The sequence below is a fragment of the Alosa sapidissima genome, chromosome 19, assembly GCF_018492685.1.
Source record: "Alosa sapidissima isolate fAloSap1 chromosome 19, fAloSap1.pri, whole genome shotgun sequence".
Taxonomy (NCBI): Eukaryota; Metazoa; Chordata; class Actinopteri; order Clupeiformes; family Clupeidae; genus Alosa; species Alosa sapidissima.
This window is the reverse complement of record NC_055975.1, coordinates 22,471,675-22,490,859: the sequence shown is the minus strand read 5'-3', so window position 1 is coordinate 22,490,859 and position 19,185 is coordinate 22,471,675. Positions and strand designations below refer to the sequence as shown.

General features: G+C 43.8%; 2 protein-coding genes across 7 annotated transcripts in view; one reads left to right on the top strand and one right to left on the bottom strand.

Moving 5' to 3' along the window:
- Positions 1–19,185, top strand: part of si:ch211-266o15.1 (zinc finger MYM-type protein 4) — a 40,983-nt gene that overhangs the window by 9,619 nt on the left and 12,179 nt on the right. For all 3 annotated transcript variants that reach the window (XM_042072386.1, XM_042072387.1, XM_042072388.1), the window contains 16 exons: positions 233–413; positions 620–832; positions 5,468–5,615; positions 6,115–6,230; positions 7,065–7,529; positions 8,017–8,170; positions 8,456–8,628; positions 9,393–9,570; positions 10,970–11,092; positions 11,781–11,824; positions 12,259–12,445; positions 13,056–13,204; positions 14,242–14,380; positions 15,193–15,345; positions 15,768–15,853; positions 18,660–18,813. In XM_042072386.1, coding sequence (XP_041928320.1) covers positions 233–413; positions 620–832; positions 5,468–5,615; positions 6,115–6,230; positions 7,065–7,529; positions 8,017–8,170; positions 8,456–8,628; positions 9,393–9,570; positions 10,970–11,092; positions 11,781–11,824; positions 12,259–12,445; positions 13,056–13,204; positions 14,242–14,380; positions 15,193–15,345; positions 15,768–15,853; positions 18,660–18,813 — 2,663 coding nt within the window. The remainder of the gene's footprint in view (positions 1–232; positions 414–619; positions 833–5,467; positions 5,616–6,114; positions 6,231–7,064; positions 7,530–8,016; positions 8,171–8,455; positions 8,629–9,392; positions 9,571–10,969; positions 11,093–11,780; positions 11,825–12,258; positions 12,446–13,055; positions 13,205–14,241; positions 14,381–15,192; positions 15,346–15,767; positions 15,854–18,659; positions 18,814–19,185) is intronic.
- Positions 1,891–4,482, bottom strand: LOC121693190 (trichohyalin-like). 4 transcript variants are annotated; one of them, XM_042072470.1, is made up of 3 exons: positions 4,183–4,482; positions 3,332–3,439; positions 1,891–3,200 (listed from the first exon to the last, which is right to left on the bottom strand). In XM_042072470.1, exons 2-3 carry the CDS (start codon positions 3,358–3,360, stop codon positions 1,946–1,948), a joined length of 1,284 nt encoding a protein of 427 aa, XP_041928404.1. In that variant the 5' UTR covers positions 3,361–3,439; positions 4,183–4,482; the 3' UTR covers positions 1,891–1,945. The 4 variants fall into 4 exon arrangements, with proteins under 4 accessions (XP_041928404.1, XP_041928406.1, XP_041928405.1 ...); XM_042072472.1 differs by having other exon boundaries at positions 1,891–3,187; positions 3,332–3,386; XM_042072471.1 differs by having other exon boundaries at positions 1,891–3,187; positions 4,183–4,481.

Below are 19,185 nucleotides of genomic sequence, written 5' to 3'. Positions count from 1 at the left end.
AGATCTGGAACGGAATATTTTCACTATCATATTAAGTGAATTTGTATTTTAAAGTTATGTTGGTGAAGGATTGGCTTTTGTTAACATAGCCGGCAAAAAATGGAAGCATGTGTGATTGATTAAAGAACACATGCATCATAATCATGGTAAATAGGAAATATTCTTATGTTCATTCTTTTGTGTAAATTGTGAACCATTTTAAGCAAACTCACTTTGTGATCTGTTCCAAAAGGGAAATAATGAATTTGAAGGACCTGATTAAAGCACCGGTAGGACACTTCATGAGGGACTTCTGCAGCCAGACATGTATGGAGAGTCAGAAACTGAAAGTACCCTTGACGCCTTACAAGACCAACCCCAAATACGCTGATGTTGAAATCACCAAGTGCAGCAATTGCCAGAAGATGGCCATCGTAAGTGCCCGAGAGAGTGTTTGATTCCTTCCTTTGAACCTGCTGAAAAGTTTTGTTATCAAATGTTCCACCAAAGAGGATGCTAATTGGTCTGTTAAAGCACTCAGAGCTTTAGTCTCTGTGAGTCTGTTGTGACGTTCAGAAAGAGAGGAGAAGCTCACTGGATTTGATTTTGTATTTTTCCTTGTGTGTGTTTTGTTTCATAGGTCGAGCACGAGGTGAACCATTTAGGCACCATACACAAGCTGTGCAGCGACCACTGCTTTGCGCGGTTCCGAATCATACACCACTTGAAGGTGAACATGTGCGAGTCCTGTGGGAATCACTGTTCCAGGTCCACGGGGACCCTGTGTCTGCTGCAGGCCGACGACCTGCTCAAGAAGTTCTGCAGCTCCGACTGTATCTTCACCTACAGACAGGTAAGGGCTGGATGGGGCAGGGTGTGTGACAGCTGTGTTACTGTACAGACAGATGTTGGTGCACTTTGGTGCTGAAAATAGTAAGCATGGAACTGTTCACTAGACCTACGCTGCTATTGAAGGCCTTATTCACCTTATTCCGCGCGCAAACATGGGGGCGCTAGCTTTGCCCACATTGTCTCCGGACCCGATTGAGCAGTACATCCATTGCGATACATTGAGATAGCAGAGCTCTATCGAGATGACTGGCATCATATATTATGGGTCATCCTAAAGTTAGGATTTTGGTGACTTTTCTGTTATACAGCTTTCCTATCTGAAGTTAGGAAAAAACTTACTTTGGAGCGGCTGTTCTGTAAGTTAGCCTCTCTATCCTCTTCTGCTGTGTTATCCCAATGAAGCTAACTAGACGTAGCTAGCCGACCGGAAGTTTAAAGACAACGTGGAATTTTAAAAAATGGGCGGGGCTGAATAAGGTGAATACTGTATGTGACTTAAAACTCTATGACTTGCCTTTAGATGTGAGAGGGTCTAAGACTGTAGTGTTTCAAAACTCTTTTCAAAATCTTCTGGTGTAAGATAGTATTAAGTGACTTTGAGGTGGCATTGGGTGACTTTGAGGTGGCATTGGGTGACTTTGAAACTGTCATTCTGTGTGATAGATAGGGATGGACAGGTTAGGTGTGTGCATAAATCATGAGCATTAAAAATATTGTGAATAGTTTATGTATTTGTGAAATTAGCTTTTTCACTTGCTTTACTTGAACAGCTGAAGTGGTGTTTGGGACAGAGAATGGTATCGCAATTTTTATTTGTGACTGTCAATTTGCTTGATGAAAATGTTCCTTGAGCCATCTTTGTGTGCTTTGTACACTTACCTTTGTAAGTGTTGTGATGTGTATATGTGCGCAGTGTTCATATTATCTAGTACTAGTAGGCATTTGATATAGGTTTGAATGCGCGACTTAGACATTAAGCAAAAAAGTGTTTGACTCAACATGCTGTTGAATGGGTTTTTATGCAACATCATTACAAAGTTGCTAAACACCATATTGGAGGAGATGAACACAGTTTATTAAAGACCGTCATGAAGATGAGAAAGAGAAAAGGGATTTATGCCTTTTTCCCTTTATTCTTCTTAAACAGCTTGCTGAAGAATCCTCTTTTTTCAATCTTTTCCTTTCCCTCCGTAATGACCGACAGCTCACTCACCGTCTCGCTGGGCCCTTCATCTGACGTCCAGCCTGCTTTAGCACTAGAGGTGCTGGAGGTCTCACTGGCCTCCACCTGTGCCCATTTCCTGGGACTCTCCCTCTCTCTCCTCTCCGTGGAGCTCCGGGAGTGCTCCTCTCGATCTTGCCTCCTCCTCGCTCTCCGTCTCTTGCCGCCTCTCACCTCGGCTCTGTGGACGTTTCCTCTGTCCACCGAGAGCCTCTCCCGTTGTTGGTCCCCCTGGTCCTGTTGGACCATAGCTTGGGTCCTTTTGAGGATGCAGCGGTCACTCAACTTCTTGAACGACTTGTCAATGTGGTCCGCGGTCTCCTGGAACTTTTTGGAGTACAGCTTCTGTATGTCGGAGACAAAAGTCTCCAGCTCGTTTTTCAGTTGGCTGTCTTCGCGCAAGGACGCAAGGGAGTCCTCGATCTGATCAAACCGGTCCTCCATCTGCGTGATCGCCACCTCTGTCCTCAGGAGGACTGAGTCGTCCCTTTTTCTGAACCAGGCCTCGATGTCCTCCACCACTCTCTCCATCGCAGCCTGCCTGCGCTTCATCCTCTCTCGCTCCACCCTCCACTCCTCCATCTGCTGAACCATTCTCTCCATCTCTCTCTTCTCCCTCGCTCTCTCTTCCTCCATCTGCGAGATGCGCCTCTCCATCTCCCTCCTCTCTCTTGCCCTCTCGTCCTCCAACTCCCTCCTCTCTCTCACTTTCTCTTCCTCCATCGCCCTCTTTCTCTCGCTCTCCCGTTCGGCCGTCTCCTTCCTCTCTTGCGCGTGCTCCTCCTCCATCTTGGCCATCTGTCTCTCCATTTTGGCTATTCTCTCTGCCATCCTGTCCACCTCATCTATCCTTCGGACATTTCGGAGGTTGGCGAGCTCCCTCTCCACCTCTCTCAGGCGCTCCCTGACTTCGCTTGACCCCCGTTCGTTCAGGGCGCTCCAGCTGGTCTCCACGGCGGTCCACCTGGACAGTTGGGTCTGCTGGAGCTTGTGGAGCACCTCGCTCTTCAGGAGATCGCTCTCCCTCCGGTTGAACCGGCGCTCCTCTTCCAGCTTCTCCATGATCCACGACTTCATGGAAACCTCACGGCTGGTCGTGTAGCTTTTGAGCTTGTCCAGCGCGGTTTCTGGCCCCTGGGAAGAAAAGCTAAAGTTTTATTTCAGTGAACTCATTAACAGCACACAGCCTTTTTCTCTAGTGTGGCTGACAACATTGCAATAAGTTGGTCCTAGCAGTCATAACTTTATCCATATTTTCTCTAGAAGATTAATTCTTACCTGATTAAACAATTTCTCTTGCTTGTCATTCATGTCCTAATGCAATCAAATCAGTCTTTGAATCAAATATACCACTAATGATTAATGTGTCCTGTCCTGAAAAAATGTCTGCACAGAATGAATGAATGCACGGAATGTGCATAACTTTATTCATGATGTCATTGATTGCATTGTGAAGTCATTGCTATGTCTCTTATAAAGAGTCGCCATAGCGACTATCAATCAGCTCCTCCTGGAGTCCATAGATAATGTGTATGTTTATAGTTCAAAAGCTTTTTTCCAAAGCGACATCAGTAAATATTACAATAATATTGAAATTAACAATTTACAGTAATGTATAGTATACTTCAAAAATACCAATAATAGTAATAAGCAAAATTTAACCAGAATTCTAACATACATCCTACACATATATATATATATATATATATATATATATATATATATATATATATATATATATATATATATATATATATATACACACACACACACACACACACACACACACACACAAACTATGACACTGTAAGGAGAAATGGTAAGTTAGGCTAGATGCAAGATAAATAGATGAATTTTTAGACACTTTTTGAAGTTCATAAAATAACAGTAGATAACTGATAAATAACTTTTAAACATTTTTTTTTTTTTTTTTTTTTAAATTAATATTGTTAATATTAGTTTTTCTTTTTTACCATGTCAATGGTCCTAATTGACAACATTTTGCAGAGTTTAAACTCTAGTACAATCATATTGAGGCTATACAATTTATTAGGTTAATTCGAACTAGCCTAATTTACTAGTTATTTGTTGTTGTAGTTTTATAATGACCCAAAGGAGATTGCTCTTACCCAATACATGATATTTGGTCTCTCATTCATGGCTGATTGTTTTTTCAAAACATCTGCTGTTTGTTCCTTGCTGCTGCTAAGTCCAGCCTTGTCTTTGTCAAAATGTGATTGTGGTCCCTTGGAATGTTTGGAATGTTGCCATGGCACCACCACCTTTTTTAGAATGTTCTTCAAATCACTGTGTCATCACTCAGCTATGAAGACACCTTTCTCTTCAGTTAAATCCAAAGACAGTAAAAATTGAATATGCGTTACAGATATTGTTTTCATCCTAGCTAAGAATACCGATGGAATTATTGACAATCAGGTTATCATCTGTTGATGCAAGCACAAACGGCCTCAACATTTTATTATTAGCGTTTTACTTTTCAAGCTATTGTCTAGCCTTGATGACATCCCTCTGTCTTTTTTCAGTAATGTTTCCAGACCTCCATAAATGTCCTCCCAGATGATTTTCATTGTTGGCATCTATACAAAGGCTACATATTATCCTTTTTTATAAATCATGGTTGTTTTAGTCAAACGAGTGATTATTTTATCTAGTGTAGAATTCTGGGGTATTCTCACTGTATTCTGATGGGTTCATATGTTACTCCTGTGCATAGTATACAATGGGGGAGGTCCATACCATTGTATATAACCTTGTTTAGTACCAAAACCTTACCATCAACAGGGTCATACTGCCCTGTTGCTTAGGGACATCCAAGGCCTCAGTGTGTGTGTGTGCGTGTGTGTGTGCGCAGAGGGGCTTGCTTCATGAAGAACCAAAAGCAGCGCGTTCTCGTGTTGTTGGGCTTGTATTTTTTCCATCTGGTAAGAGCCGGTTTTGTGCAATGGTTGGCACCTGCCACGTTGGCATGATTCACGTTTGTATGTTTTAGTATAACAGACTTTGTCTTAGGTTTGGACTCGGAGACGGATCGAGGAAGCGACTCGGGGAGCATCTACTGTCAGGACACTCGGCCGCCCGCTTCTAATAACAACCGTGACTGTGCAGTTTTACTGTTCAGGACTTAGCCTGTGTTCTGTTATTCATTGTTTTACCATCAATAAATCATCATCTGATCACCGATCCTGATCCAAACGCCAAGTCTTATTAAGACCATCTTCAATACAGACATTAGAACATACCTTGTTTTTGAAGATTTCAAACTTCTCTGTTAAAAATGAATATTGACAGCATTAAAAGAGAAGCATCTATTTCACTATTTTTGACACAGGCAATGCTCTTAAACTAACTCTTATGATTTTTTTGTTGTTGTTTTGTTTTGTTTTTTTTCCGCAGAAATGCAGGCAGGCATTCGTGTGCGCGCGCTGTCACACCCAGAAGCATGCCCCGCTGATGCTGGAGGGCGTCAACCAGCATGGCATCACGGAACTCTTCTGCTCCAACAAGTGCCGCGTCACCAGTCGCGTACCCAACAACCTAGCAGGTATGGATGGAGCAGTATTTAGACTCCTCTCATGAGCACTCTCTCCTTCTGCAGGACTTTAAAGTCCTCGGTCCACCTGCCAGAATTCAGGCAAAAATTACAATTATCAAAGTCAAAGTCAAAGTCAAAGTCAGCTTTATTGTCAATTTCTTCACATGTTCCAGACATACAAAGAGATCGAAATTACGTTTCTCACTATCCCACGGTGAAGACAAGACATATTTTACCAATTTAAGTCCACAGACAAACATAACATTCAAGTAAACAAAAAAGTAAGTAAATAAGAGGGCACATATAATAATGAAAAAAATAAGAGCAGCAAAATTTGGTTGAAATTGTGCATGTAAAATTCATTACATGAAATTGTAATGGCTTTGAACATTTCTGATAGCTACAGGTACTTGCAAACATTTTCCCTGCTTATGTCCTGCTTCTTGCATACAGTTTTAGTCCAAAATGAGCTTGCGCAAATGTTGACCTATTCATTGGTCCTCCACAGATGCCCAGTTCCCGTGCACGCAGTGTCAAACGGTCAGAGTTCCGCAGTACCACCTGGCCACTGGAGATGGCGCCATAAGGAACTTCTGCTGTATCCAGTGTGTTAATGCGTACCAGGTACTTACTCAAATGCTCTTACTTTGCTTTAACTTCACGGTCATGTTGCTGTAATCTCTTTGTAAAAAGATAGAAGAATTTTGCTCAGCCATTGTTTTTAGCTGAAAGACAAATTTTTCTGATGACAAAAGAAAAGCATTTTGATGGCAGAATGCCATTTCTCAGTGACTTGTGCGATCGTAAACATGGTGTCAGAGCTCCCTCTTGTGCTCATCTTGGAGTAATGCATGTGATTTCAACTTGCCATTTGCATTGTTTACCTGTTTGCCTAAAAGGAATATAAATTAGGGATGCTTTGATTGTGAAATTCTGGGCTGATGCCAGTGTTTAAAATAAGAATTTGTCCGATAACCAATGCAGACACCGATATTCATTGATTTGTTTACTTCATTTTTGTTATTAATCATACCATTTAGTGTTAAAGAAGCAAAATTATTCATTAGAAAAAAATAACTAAACCACTTAAGTTTTTCACCTATATTTGTAATTTAATCGATCAGACAATAAATTAATTGAGAAAAAAAAATCAACAGGTAAATTTGACTATGGAAATAGTTGTTAGTTGAAGCTGTATTCTGAATGCCCCAGTTTGTGAATAACACAACATTCAGTTAGTGCAAACTTGATGAAATATAACAGATTAACATCAGCCACTGCCAATCAATAAATGCCATATGAATTTGAAGATGGTCGATAACAGCTGATACCAATGTTGGGCTGGTATATGGGTGTATCTCTAAATAAAATGATTTGCCTTGATAATGTCACACAATGTGACATTTAATGACTGAAACATTCATTCATTTTTGATTTGACAACATTCCCAACTTGCAGGAGAAAACCAACACTTCCACGCCACTGAGCCAGGCGAACAGTAGCACCAGTGTGCCCATGACGACCACGGCACAGCAAGGGCAGCCTTACCCCCAGCAGCACATGCCCATCCCTCCACAGCGTGTCCCGCACCTGACACAGATGCTCAACCCCATGCCCAACCCCATGCCCCCCATGCCTCTCTATAGCCATGGCCCACAGCACCAGGTGCCCGGCTCCACCCCCAGCGCACCACCACACTACATTCCGGCCCCAGGCGTGGCACAGCCCAGGGAATTCCTGCAGCAGCCGCATCCTAATCAACAACAACAACAACAACTACTGCAACAACAACAACAACAACAACAGCAACGCCAGCCTCATCACCAGTCATCATCCTCGGTCACCACTTACCCGCTCCCCAGGATCTACTGCAAACAGTGTAGTCAGGGCTTCAATGCCAAACCACAGATCCTTCAGCACAAGGTACGTTTGTTTTTGTGTGTCTTTATTTAGACCGTGCCAGAACAATTGAAATGGTTTTAAAGCACTTTACAGAGCCCAGAGCCTGACCCCCACCCCACCCCACCCCCGGATTGTGTGTGTGTGTGTGTGCGCCAGGCTGTCTGGCTCAAACCATGCACAAACCAATTGTTAGTTGGATTAATGAAACATTGGACACTTGTTTTTGTTTTTCATTCCTGTTAATTTAACATATTAACAGCCTAATATTGAGTGCCAGTCCACAGAAAGTAGTATTAAATAAAGGCGCTGGGCACAAATTTGTGGTTAGTGGTGGTTGTTTTAGATATATTTATTCTAACTTTATTGTTGCTTTTCTAACTTGATAGAAACATCTGAGTGCCTTTTGGACAGACATCTGTTTTTTGAATATAATTAAAAGATTCAGTGTTGGTATTTCCATGTGCTAAAGCTCGTAGGTGGGTATGTTATGTTGTGTTGCGTTGATTAGGGCCAAGTGTGGCTGTTCTGTGGGAAGACGTGCTGTGAGCTGTTTAAGCGCCACAACGAGATCACAGTCCAGTGTGACTACTGCAAGCTGGATAAGGTGCTGAAGGACATCAGTCTGACATATGAGAAGAAGCCGCACAGCTTCTGCAGCGAAGGTGGGTCTCTCTCTCCCTTCATCTCAAAAACATTTACATTTAGTAATTATTACGTTACCACACTACTACCACTAAGCAGTAACATTATGTCCATGTAACGCGTGCACTCACTCTCACACACTCACACCAGAGAGGATTAAAGCGGAGCTAGTAATCGAGGATCTTTGCTCACACACTCACACACACACTCAATGTCTGTTGTTTTTGAGTATAAAATTACAATCTGTAAAACATTGGCTGGCTTCTCTTGACACCCCCCCACCCCTCCTGTGTGTGTTTTTTTAGGCTGCAAGCTGCTGTTCAAGCACGACCTGTCCAAACGCCTGGGCCAGCATTGCAGCATGTGCACCTTCTGCTCCAACATGACCCCCCAGACCATCCCCAGCTACTTTGGGGGCAAGGTGGAGGAGTTCTGCAGCAAGGACTGCATGTCCGCCTACACCGTGCTCTTCTACGAGGTGAGACACGACTAACCCCCGAGCTCACAGAATAGCACGAGCGTACAGACACAGACACAACTCACCCCCGAGCTCAGAGAATAGCACGAGCGTACACTCACAGACACAGACACAGACACAGACACAGACACAGACACAGACACAGACACAGACACAGACACAGACACAGACACAGACACAGAGCAACTAAATCACAATATGAATCATGCAATTACCCAATTGCAAAAGCTACAAATAATCTTGCACAGTTAATTTTGTCAAATTTCTGACTTTTATATCCATTTCATCCTCATTGACTATGGCACTTCTGGTTGGTGGGTGTGCATAGTGCGTGAGGGGCACAGAAATTCTAATTGGTGAGCTTCATAGTCCGTTGGGGGTGCTGTGCTTCTTGTGCACTAGGCGTGCTCACCAATCAGGGGTGGCACAAATTAAAGAGTCATTTGGAATATTAAACTGAGTCAATTCATTGATACTATCTGTCAATCTGTCAATATCTGTCAGAAAAATCGCAATTAGATATTTTCCCCAAATCGTGCAGCCCTACATAAAATGCAGTGTGTGATGAAATTATGTACTTGACACTTACTATATGCACATTACAAAATGATGCAATGATAACAGTACAATGGGAAGCAGCTAACATATGCTGATTTACTGATAGGAAAATCTATTCTTTGTGGGATAACATGTAATGTTATAGTCAGTGGTAATGTTGAGTCTTTACAGCAGACTCCCTGACACCTGTCTGTCTTGTTTGTCAGATGGGAAAGTGCGAGGCCTGCAAGAAGCAGGGTCGTCTGACAGAGAACTTGAAGTGGAAGGACGGCATCAAACACTTCTGCAACCAGCTCTGCTTTGTCAACTTCTGCCTGCAAGCCAGCCAGCAGAACCAGCGGCTCACCAACGGCACCGGAACCGCCACTGGACCCCGGCCTGCAGGTATGTGTGGGCCAGAAATGAACAGCCTGGTGGACAGAAGTGCCTAATACCTGTCTCTGTCCTTTTTGGACCCCTATTTCTTGTTAATTCCCAGGGTTCCCAGGGGTCATGGAATTTTGGAAAGTCTATTCCAGACAAGGAAAGTCAGGCAATTTTATCACTTTTGGGGCAAAGTCACAGAATATCAGGGAATTTTGTTGTAGCAGTTTAAAATTTACTTGCCAAAATACATGAAAACAAATATATATCCACATAAGTCATGGAATTTTACGTCTGACTTAGAGTGGGAATTCCTGATGCTGTTATTGAAAAGGTGTCATGGACAAAGGACTGCACATTCAGAATACATCTAGTACATGATTTAACAGAATTGTGCATTTAATGGATTCAGAGTGGACAGAGAGTGTAGGCTGGGTGAACCCAGCTTGATCTACCGGCGATTTCTTTTTCGCCCTGCAGCTCAGGCTGGAAACCTGTGCATCTTTTTCTGCTGCTTCCATTACAATTTCGCCGGGACCAATCACAAGCTGGCTTATCCATGCTCTCTCGTAGTTTCTATGACTCGTTATTAGACACGGTATTGCATTTCATCAGCGCCTTTATATAGTTAAGTAATATATAAAAGACTGACATGTCATCTGGTTTATGTAGAGGTGTTGTAAAGATGCCGCCAATTGGTATTCGTATTATTTCCAGCAAATCATTATCTCCATGCAAATCAGAATCGGGTTTTATTTGCCAGTCCACACATTACTAGGAATAGCTATCCTGAGGATAGCCTCTCATCTGACACGATGAACGTTATGGTGTTGCTAATATAAACATTCCAAATGCATAGCAAACTGTAGTTTAAACATGTTGACTAAACATTAACATGTACACAGTACCACATTGAGTTTAACAGTAGCCACATGCGCCCATCTGATTTCAGGTGACATTGTTTTGCATCGTGTTTACTGAGACCATGTGGCATAATGGAGCTGAATGAATAGTCTAATTTGGGCTTTTTTACAGCGGCCCCCAAATTAGCTGAGCTAATTTAGAATTATGGAAAGTTATTATGTACACCATTATGTGTGTCTTATTATTCACTGCACATTCACTGCCCTGTTCAGTTAAGTGCTTGCTTGCTGCAGGAACTGGAACAGGCCGCCGTATGTGTAATGCATTACCGAGGTCGGTCCAGAAACAATCCAGAAAATGAATTGGTTCAATCTCTGTCCTTATTAAAAAAGTATTAGTTTCTATTTATTCCCGGAAATGGAATGGGAGATTCATTTCTTGCTTGTGCAGCCCTAGTTTCTGGCTCTATTACGAATCCTTTTGTCTGTCCTACTCCCACCCCCCGCCCCCATCCCATCCCCTCCTCCTCTCTCCTCATCTTTCCTGTTGTCTGTAGGCCCTGTCTCTGCTCCTGCTCAGCCATCCGTGTCCAAGGAGACAGCGGTGATTGGCAGCGTGGTGTCTCTGGCATCCACCCCCAGTGGCCAGCCCGGTGACTCAGCCCACACGGCTCTCACAGGTTCCCACACCGACCGGCACAAGCTCAAACCAGACCTTATTAGAGAGCCACCGCTCAATCATGTGGAGCCTTGTCTAGCACCAAGGAGTCAGACCAAGCCAGGGGAAAGACATCGTTTTCATTAGAAGTACTGTGTGTTTGTGTAAGGGATAATGGCCACCGAGGTGTCCTGTTATACAGAATTAATGGACGAGGGCGATGCAAAGAACTCCCCAACACGCAGCGGAGTCTATTAATTCCGTATAACAGGACACCTTGAAGGCCGTTATCCCACTTATCACCCGTAGGCTCAACCGTAACTGTTGAATCGATTAGTTGTCAACTATTAAATTAATCACCAATTTAATCAGACGAAACAAGGCATTTCAGAACATAATCTTGGGATTTGGGTAATTTAACACCAATCAATAATCAAATATTACTATGGTTGTTATACTAATATTTTATTTATCAAACGACTAATAGATTGATCAACAGGAAATTCAACTGATTTATCAACTATGAAAATAATCATTAGTTGCTGTCCTACTCTATTCACATTAGGTAGTTAGATGTTATAAATTATTATTTTATTTCCAGAGGCCTGATTCTTTTGCACCTGATTTGGGATCATGCATTTCCTGTTGTGAACTGCTGGTACTCTCTTGATCACCTTGCTTATGTGCTTCCTATACCTTCTCTTTCCCAGGAGCACTGCCCACCTCAAATGGCCATTCAAAGATCATCGGTGACGTAAGTGATTTTCCTCCTCTCCTCTCCTGCCTTCTCTGCTTTAAAGCACACAAAGGAAATGTCAATGATGTGGGTGTAGGCTCGCAGCTATTGAATTTGTGTGCTGTTTCTGTATACGTGCACTTTTGTACACCTGTGTGGGTGTTCATTTGTGTGTACACAGTGTGTGTGTGTTTATGACTGGGGAGGGAGGTGTTTAAAGTGTTTGCCTGAAAGTATTTCTGTATCTGTGTTTGTGCACATACTGTATCCTGTGGATTTATGTGTTTACATCTGTGGGTGTTTGTTTTAGCATTAATATAAATGTTTGTGTTTGTATGTATTCATTTTGCACAGTTTTTGTACATTGTACATTTTTATTTGTGAGTGTTTTTCGTGTGTGTGTGTGTTTGTTTGGCGTTAATGTTTGTGCCATATCCTCGTCCTCTCTGCAGGCGAGCACTCAGACAGACGCCATGAAGCTGCCGTCGCCCCCTCCCCGCATGCTCAAGAACAAAGCGCTCATGTGCAAGCCCATCATCCAGGAGCAGGGGGTGCAGTGCACGCTGGAGCCGCCCGCCTCGGACCGGCACACCGACGCCGCGGACGACCTACACACTCTACTCAGCCTGACTCATAAAGGTGCAGGTGCACACTTTAGCCTCCACAACAGTGCCCGAGTTGTGGCTACTGTAGTGGAAATATTTCACTTGGTTGTTGTGTATGCGCTTGAGGTCATTGTAGTAGTTGTACCCTGGGCTTTTCAGTGGGTAAATAGAGGTGAATGGAGCTGGCATTTTACTGAGCTGGGTTTCTCCGCCTCCTAGGGCACCTCTACCTGCTTATTGGTCTCCACAAATGTGCATAACAACAGGGCTTTCAAGTGGTGCTTGCCTGTATCTAGTACATAATATACTAGCTAGGGTTAACTGCCTTTCTTGTCATTGACTGACTTGTGTTGTGTGTGTGTGTGTGTGTGTGTGTACGTATGTGTGTGTGTACGTGTACGAATGTCTGCGTGTGTGTGTACGTGTACATATGTCTGTGTGTGTGTACATATGTCTGTGTGTGTGTACGTATGTCTGTGTGTGTGTACGTATGTCTGTGTGTGTGTGTGTACATATGTCTGTGTGTGTGTACGTATGTCTGGGTGTGTGTACGTATGTCCGTGTGAATGTCTGTGTTTGTGTTTCTGGTGTGTGTGTTGTATATGTATATGTGTGTGTGTGTGTGTGTGTGCGCCTGTTGTCAGCGGAAGACCAGGAGGATGAGAAGGAGGGCAAAGGGGAGAAGGTGCGGCTGGTGCCATTCCCCGTCCCTGTGATGGTGCCCGTCTATATCCCGGTGCCCATGCACCTGTACACCCAGTACACGCCTGTGCCCATGGGCGTGCCCATACCGGTGCGTCCCCTACACTACACTAAGTACAGGTGCTCGGGCAGCTGTTACACTTCTGCTGTCTCCTCTCAACTGGCAATGACCACTGTGAAGTAGGGGTGTAAGAAAATATCCCAATATTTTATTCAGCATTACTGTGTTTCAAAATTTTAAAATACATAATTTTTTTATTAATGTTTATATGCAAGCACTTTATTTTGTTATTGACATAGGCAGAACTGTTCTGTACAGTGTACTGAATTACAATTCAATTACAGTATCTCAATTACATTTTATGCATATGATGGTATTATATTTTAGAATAATATCAGTATTTTAAAATATATCGCCTTTCACACAGTATGGAAATATATTGCAATACATTGCATTTTAACCCACGTGTCGTGATGTGTATGGTATTGACAGATTCTTGCCAATACACAGCCCTATTTTGAAGTGAGATGATGGCGAGTTATTATCTCCATGTTCGGCACAGTTCTCTTGAAAGGGAAACCAACTCAACCACACACATAAACAAGCTTGGACATGCCTCTGTCAGGGGCTGTATAGGTTGATGCACTTATTAGGAGGTGTGCATTTTACCTATATATTTGCTGTCACTGGACATCAACATGGGTCAAAGGTCACGGACTGTCTTCAGCTTTCTCTTGTCTCACTCTCAGTTATTCCATAGGATGATGCTGTTGCTGGGAGGTGTGCATTGTATCTGTATATTTGCTCATAGAGAGCGCTTGACCTTTCACCCAGACCCAGTGTCCAGCTTTTCCTGTTCCCCCTCTCAGGGACTTCATAGGATGACCCTGTATCCAATGAGAGCAAATACACAGATAAAAACTGCACAGCTTCCAGTCCTTGACCTTTGACCTAGATGTTGCCACAGTTATGTTCAAGACACTGGACTGGCCCATTTTGCATCACACTTTCCGCAATGCAGCTCTATGATGTGAAGCTATCTTCCCCACACACTCACACACACACACACACACACACACGTGTTGCTGCTTGGCTGACGTGCGGATGTTGGCTGTGCCCGGCTGCAGGTGCCTGTGCCCTTCATGGTGCCCTCCAGGCCAGATGGCACAGGGCAGGAGACGCCAGAGGGAGGGAGGACTCCCAGCAGCCCAGCGGAGGAGGAGGAGGAGGAGGATAAGGAGAAGGACAAGCCAACGTCAATGGGAGGTCAGTGGCTGTGTGTGTGTGTTTTGTGTTTTGGTGTTGGTGTCCGTGGTGCTTTGTTGAGGTGGGGGTCAGAACTCCGGTGTGTGAGGGTTTTGTGCTTATGCTGTGTGTTTGCCCTGCAGCTCATGCACAAACAGATAGTTTTAGAAGGTCACTGATGATCTGGACATCCCTTCTGAAGCCCAGTTGGACACGTTTGTATTCAGGGATTCATTTGTATTCAGAGGTCTGCCAATACTGATCTGATCAAAAAGTGCTTTACAATGGCACAATAAGTGCTTTACAATGTCATGCCTCACATTCACCCACACACACCCACACACACACGCACACACTCACACTTAGTGGGAGGTATATGTGCTCAGTTTGTCCAGTATCCTGAAATCTTTACCTACTGTAATGATTATTCTACATGTTAATGCTATTGTCTGATACATTGGTGTGATTTTTACATTTTAATGAACCATTGAGACAAATGTTTATTTTTTAATGTGTGCCATGGCTTATCCCAGCTTTCCCCATAAGATGAGCATTAATGGATTCATGTTCAACAAGACAGAATGATGTTAGACTGCCTAGATATCCTAAGCATATAATGGCATTTTAGCTGAGCTGAGTGGTGGTTTTCATAGCTATACAGTCTCTGATAAGAGGAGACTGTTCAGTGTTCCGTGTTCAGTGCTCGACTGCTGATTTGAAGAGCGTTAGCTGGGAGAGGGGTTGAAATCTCCTGCTATGTTTCTATTCTCACCTCTGTGTGTGTGTGTGTGTGTGTACACACTCACTCACTCACTCAATCATGCTACATACAGACCAGGGCAGCACGTACAGCGGGGATCTAGAGTCCGAGGCCGTGTCCACCCCCCTCAGCCTGGAGGACGACCCAGCATCCCTCCTCTCCACCGGGGCCCCCAACACAGACGGAGCCCAGGATCAGGCTCATCCCAGTGGGGGCGACACCCGCAGTGAGTGTGGTGGTGATGGTGTGAGCATTGCAAGCTGTGTCTGACTCACAGAGTGTGTAGAAGGGTCTGTATATAGACGTGCTAATGAAAAACCAGCTGCCATGCTGGTGGTGACGCCTTTGTCACAGGTGAGAAGTCCCGGGAAGTGCTCGCGTAGAGCTGTGGACCTGCAGTGAGCTTTGTTGGATGAGAGCCGCTATTCTTCACCAGCGAAAATATGACTGTACAGATATGTGGGCATTTTAAGTGCGTTACTGATGTGACTGGTTTCCATTTCTGTGAAATTATAGAAATGAAGAAATTATCGAAATGAGTGCCATTTGACATTGACCATAACTGTAAGCAGTTATAAGCTGCGTCCCTGTTTTAAATGCTTGCTTGGCCCAGCTCACCACCACATCTGTCGGTGTGTGTTTAACCAGACCCTGGTGCTTCTGTGGAGCAGAAGATGGCCCTGAAACACCGGGGCCTGAAGAGACCGCGGGAGGGCGCCACCTTCAGGAAACGGGTAGGCACTGCACACAGACACGCAGCACTAAAAGAAAAGAATTCTAGAATAGGATAGAAGAATGATAAATGGTAAATAGATATATTGCTTTGCCACTCCTCCGAGCACACAGAAAGTGCTTTACAATGTTATGCCTGACATACCTGACATCACACACACACACACACGCGCGCGCGCCGATGGTGGAGGCTTCCACGCAAGGTGCCAACCTGCACATCGGGAGCACTTTGGGGTTAAGTCAAAGTCCTTTTAGGCAAGTCCCTCCACTCGGCAGCCATATTGCAACGCTTTTTGGGTACTCATCGGGCATCCGTTTCGACAGAAATGCGCGTGCGCAAGGCTTCACGATTCCAATCATGCTCCAGCAGATGACACATGATTGGCACGTCTTCACCACACACCACATGATTGGCTCAATGTATTCACATGTTGACGTTTTGCCGCAGAAGTGGTGTGATATGCGTAGACAACTGCCACAAACTTGCTCAAAGACACTTCGACAGGGCCAGTTTGAGTTGGGCTTTAAACCTGTATCCTTCCCCTTGCTGAGTCACCACAGTCTCTTTTTTTACAGTAAACATAAACACAGTAAACGCAATGTTTTTATGCTCAAACCATCTTCACAGTGTTGAGGCTCCTGTCCTAATGGTTTAATAAATGACATCCTTGTGTCCGTCACTGGATGGTAATTGCTGGTAATTATACTGTAAAAGGTGCCCTGTTACAACACCACATTACTTCCTTCTCGCCTAACAATTATCGCGGAGGTGACGGCAAGTCATTGTTTCTTGTGTACAGTTCCCACGAAGCCCAAATCACTACATGTAAATAAACACAGACTCATGCGTTGTTCAGCTCAATCCCTGTAATTTATTTGGTCTGGTTGTGCCCTCTTGCAGTTTTGGCTAGATGCCAACTACATTTGCTAACTGCCCCCGCCCCGACGCTGTACAGTATACAACTCCGCCTGCTTGACTAACAATGTCATGCTTATGAAAGATGATATGTTCGCTTGTTTATCTTGTACAGCTAATTGTGCAGGTGCAGATATATGTTTTCAGAAATTATTTGGAAAACTCCACCCCCCCAAATCAGTCAGGGTTGCGTTCCATCTATTGTTGCGCAACAATGATGGGCTGTTCTGATTCATTATTCTGAAACGTCAGCTAGCACACTCACTGCCGTTTTAAACCAGAAATTCTTAGCCATGGTGGTTACTTACTGCTTATTTTGCTTGTGATATGTCTTGTACCACCTAATGGACAGTTAAAAAGGTTAAAAAGTTGATTCTTGCTGTTGTGTCTCACTGCACACACTTTTTAGCCCCCAAAGGCTCCTGTGCAGACAGTTGGACAGACTCACTGGCCAGTTTGTGGGATTGAGCTCAGCACAGATGCACTGCAAAAACTGCTTATCTAACAAAATCTAACCAAGTGTTAATAATCTTATATCAAGATAAAAAAAAAAACTAGTTGGTATTGTTTTCAGTATAAAGAGACTTACCTAGCGCTTTCTTGTGAAATCATTTGACTTAATTTAAAAAAAAAAATGGACTTATTTTAAGACATCTCATCTTGAAAACAAGCAAATTTGTCTGCCAGTGCGTTGAGCAAATTTGTCCTAAAACAAGCAAATTTGTCTGCCAGTGCGTTGAGCAAATTTGTCTTGATAAGACTCCTTAAAATAAGTTAAAGTCTTCTTAAATTATCTTTTGAGAGGGCGCTAGGTAAGTCTTTCCATACTAAAAACAATACCAAATAGATTTTTTAATCTTAATATAAGATCAATAACACTTGGTTAGAATTCATTTTTTTGCAGTGTGGGAAGAGGGCCAGTGATGGTCGCAGAGCCTGTGTGTACTGCAGGCGTCATGGAAGGAAAACAAAAACTCTGTGGAAATGCGATGCGTGTAACGTCTTTGTTTGCCTTCAGCAAGATGGATACTGTTTTGTTGCTTAGCATCAAGATGAGAACTGCTCATTTCAGTAGCGGATTTTACACAAACCAGCTCACATCACACTACAGTTCCGTCAACCTCAACAAATATGTGGACGACACAACCATCATAGGACTCATCACCAACAACCAAGAAACTGAATACCGTGCTCAGATACACAAGCAGTGACCAGGGGCCCATTGCACAAAACTAGGATAAGGGATTAAGCCGGGATATCTTGGTTATCCTGGCTCAATTTATCCGTGATCCAGTTGCACAAAAGCGGGACAGGGGGCAGCAGGATATGTTATGTGGAGCGCCGTAACCATTTTGCGCGTGGTGGTCGCGACACTAGTTGCAATATTCTCCTAAACAGTGGTGTTGCTGTTGTGAAAAGGCTATCGCTACCTACTTTACACCGTAGAAGAAGAAATGAAGCCGCTCTAGTTGCCATGGTGAATCAGTAAATCTGTGATCGGTGGCGGGGTCTATTTGAGGGAGCCGTGAGCGCGCACTTATCCAGGATAGGTTTCACCTGGCTTGATGAATCCGTGTCTGCTCATCCTGGCAACAAAGGGGTCTAAAGGCATATCTGTTCAACATGCACTTAGTTTATTAAGCGTTTCTTATGCGTTACGGTTTGTACATTATAGTATTTATTTATTTTCATTAGGCTATTGATTGAATTGCCATTGTTGTTTATTATTAGTATTCTCCTTAATGTAGTCTTACCGACTTCTAAATTGTTTACTGTTCAATTTAACTATTGTATTGTTATTTGTATCCCATAACCATAACCATAAATAGCATTCAATAAGTGTATTTCCCTAGAGGGAATGGGGTTCTAATGGGGTTCTAATCTCTCTTTAGAGTCGTAAGCGCGGGGTGTCACCCCTGGGTGGTGCAGGGGCGGCCTCCGGAGGCTCTCGACTGAACCACACCTACGGGGTTCAGGCCTGGCTAAACTGGGTGCAGTGGAGGAACAAGCAGCTCAACTCGGCCAGCGCCCTGGGCAAACCCAGCGGTCAGTACCCTCACAGCAGCACCGGCTCCCACCTACCTACCTACCCAGCTGTCCCTTCACTGATGCCCCGACCTTCAGCCACTCACATACCCACCTACCCAAACAACCAACCCTCCGACCCACCTACTCATACAACCTACCTACCCAAACAACCAACCCACAACCAACCCACCGACCTACCTACCCAAACACAGTGTAAACTAACACTAGCACCTTCACCCACCTTCTCAACCTACTGACCTACCCACACACTTACCAACCTTCCCTGCCCATCTACTCAACCTATCCACAGCGTGAATGACTCTTACTCAGCATCTGCTCACAGCATAAAGTAAAAATGTTCTATTAAAATAAATCCCCCCCCCATTTTAG

Excerpts from the sequence above, each read along its gene's own strand:
- LOC121693190 (XM_042072470.1), bottom strand. The coding sequence starts at position 3,360 with ATGACAAGCAAGAGAAATTGTTTAATCAG. Across the intron at positions 3,201-3,331 it reads AAGAGAAATTGTTTAATCAG|CTTTTCTTCCCAGGGGCCAG; the intron begins GTAAGAATTAAT and ends ATAAAACTTTAG.